Here is a 2521-nt window from a genome sequence, read left to right as displayed (position 1 = left end):
AGATCTGGGAGGATATTTGCCGCGTTCAAGGTAAAGACCCCTTTTTCGAAACCACACCAGCCCTTTTGGATGAGTCACAACAATTTCGTGCAATACCAGATACCAGTACCCTGGTTTACCTGCCTGATTGTGAACTCAGTAAACTTGAACAGATTGCTGGTTTAGTTAACTCGGTTTTTGCCTCACCTATCCGTAGGGAAAGGCTGGCTCTGATCTTGGAAAATGAGGACTATGTTAAAAAGCTACTGCAGTTATTCCATACTTGTGAGAGTCTAGAGAACATTAAAGCCTTACACAGTTTACATGAAATTATAAAAGGAATCTTATTCCTCAACAAGACATCTCTGTTCGAGGTCTTGTTCTCTGATGAGTGTATCATGGATGTGGTGGGATGCCTTGAATACGATCCTGCTTTGGCTCAGCCTAATAGGCACAGGGAATTCTTAACCCGAAACGCAAAGTTCAAAGAAGTGATACCAATAACAGAGTCTGAACTTAAACAAAAAATACACCAGACCTACAAGGTTCAGTACATTCGTGATATCTTACTACCTATACCATCCATGTTTAAAGAAAATGTTCTTTCTACTCTTACTACTTTTATTTTTTCCAACAAGGTTAAGATAGTCAGCTTACTGCAGGAAGATCACAAGTTTTTGTATGAAATTTTTGCACTCTTAACAGCTCAGAGTACAGCTAATGATAAACGGTGTGAATTGGTGTTTTTTTTAAAGGAATTCTGTGAATTTTCTCAGGCATTACAACCTGAAAGCAAGCATGCATTATTTCAAACATTGACACGACTGGGAATTCTTTCTGCTCTTAAAATTGTAATAGTCATGGATGATTTACAGATGAGATCAGCTGCTATAGATATAGTTGTTTTTCTAATACAGCATAGTCCATTCATGATCCAGGAATTTATAATGGAAGAATTCCAGTGCCGTCCACATGGTAAATTTTTCCTAAATGTGATAATTGAACAAATGATCTGTGATACTGACCCTGAATTAGGAGGTGCTATTCACTTAATGGAACTTCTTCGTTCTCTACTTGATCCACAGAACATGCTAGCTGCAGTTAATGAATGTGAAAAAGGTGAATTTTTAAATCTTTTCTACAGACATTGCATGTGTATTTTGATAGGGCCACTTTTGGCTACCACTTCAGAAAACACATATGAAAAGGACGGTATAGCTGAATCTAACAAAAATTCCCTCAATAATTATCAAACAGCACAACTGCTTTCCATAATTTTAGAGCTGCTCACATTTTGTGTACAACATCATGCACATTACATAAAAAATTATATTTTGAGCAAGGATTTACTAAGAAGAGTATTGATGTTAATGAAGTCAAAGCACACTTTCCTGGTGTTGGGTGCTCTTCGCTTTATGAGAAGGATTGTTGGCCTTCAAGATGAACTTTATAACTGTTACATCATCAAAGGAAATCTTTTTGAGCCAGTCATAAATGCTTTTCTGAATAATGGTACTCGGTACAATATGTTGAATTCAGCTGTTATTGAGCTATTTGAATATATAAGAGTAGAAAATATTAAGTCTCTTATTGCTCATATAGTTGAAAAGTTTTATAAGGCACTTGAATCGATTGAATATGTTCAGACATTCAAAGGACTGAAGATTAGATATGATGAAGAGAAAGAGAGACAAAGTCAAATACAGAAGAATTTATATGCCATAGTGTATAACAAAATAATTGAAAAAGATGCCAAAACCTTTCGGGAGATGGGAGAAATGTCTTTTAAGGAAGATAAAGAGGATGGAGAAGTGCTTATGCCACCACCGGAAACTTCTGAGCCAGAAGATCATTTTCCAAGTTGTTCTGATGAAGCAGTGGAGGTGAAACAAGCAAAAGCCCAAGAAGACAAGGCCGACCTTCCGAGACATACACCTGATGGCTTCATGTTTGCTTCCTCCCATTCTGCAGGGGTTGCTAATAGAAGCAGTAGTCCAAGCAGTAGCAGTGGGGCTGATGTATTGGATGATCCAGAACTTGAAGATGATGATAAAGAAGGTGGACCACGCCCCAGGAAAAGATTTTGCCTTAGTTCATAAAATATTTCCTGGGAGACTTTCAACATGTGATCTACTGAAGTTCTGTAAATGTGTAATGAGTGAAAACATCTGCATCAAAAAGCTTTCTCATGTCAACTAATAAGTACACAATAAATAAAAGATCTTCAAAGACATGTTTGGAGTGTTTAGTTCTGTAAAAAAAAGACTTCCCAGAAATTTTTTGGGGAAAATTTAGTAGCCATAACCTCGGTGATAGCTTCTTAGCAAGAAAAATCCTAGTTTGGGGGATGGTTTGGAAATCGGTTGAGAAAATGATATTACTGTTGTTTTTCTCCAAGGGTACATAAGAGAAACAGCTATAGCAGTTCCGTTGCAAAGCTTATAGCGTTACTTGCATAATGATTCTGTATTCTTTCTTCCATTGCCTGTTCTATGGTATTCTTTCCTTCAGTTGCCTGTTTTGAAGTAAATGCTTATGGATA

The 2521-nt window shown here is 36.9% G+C and overlaps 1 protein-coding gene across 1 annotated transcript in view; it reads left to right on the top strand.

The window, feature by feature from the left end:
• Nucleotides 1–2078, top strand: part of LOC103212482 (serine/threonine-protein phosphatase 4 regulatory subunit 3-like) — a 2431-nt gene extending 353 nt beyond the window's left edge. Inside the window, exons 2-3 of the mRNA XM_042783373.1 lie at nt 1–1218; nt 1369–2078. The exon at nt 1–1218 is cut by the window's left edge and continues 22 nt beyond it. Of these exons, the coding sequence (XP_042639307.1) occupies nt 1–1218; nt 1369–2078 (1928 nt within the window). The remainder of the gene's footprint in view (nt 1219–1368) is intronic.
• Nucleotides 2079–2521: the final 443 nt, after the last annotated feature.

The sequence above is a fragment of the Orycteropus afer genome, unplaced genomic scaffold, assembly GCF_000298275.1.
Source record: "Orycteropus afer afer isolate SDZICR_OR568_19922 unplaced genomic scaffold, OryAfe1.0 scaffold00981, whole genome shotgun sequence".
NCBI lineage: Eukaryota > Metazoa > Chordata > Mammalia > Tubulidentata > Orycteropodidae > Orycteropus > Orycteropus afer.
The sequence above is the reverse complement of the archived record's forward strand: the minus strand, read 5'-3'. Positions and strand labels throughout refer to the sequence as shown.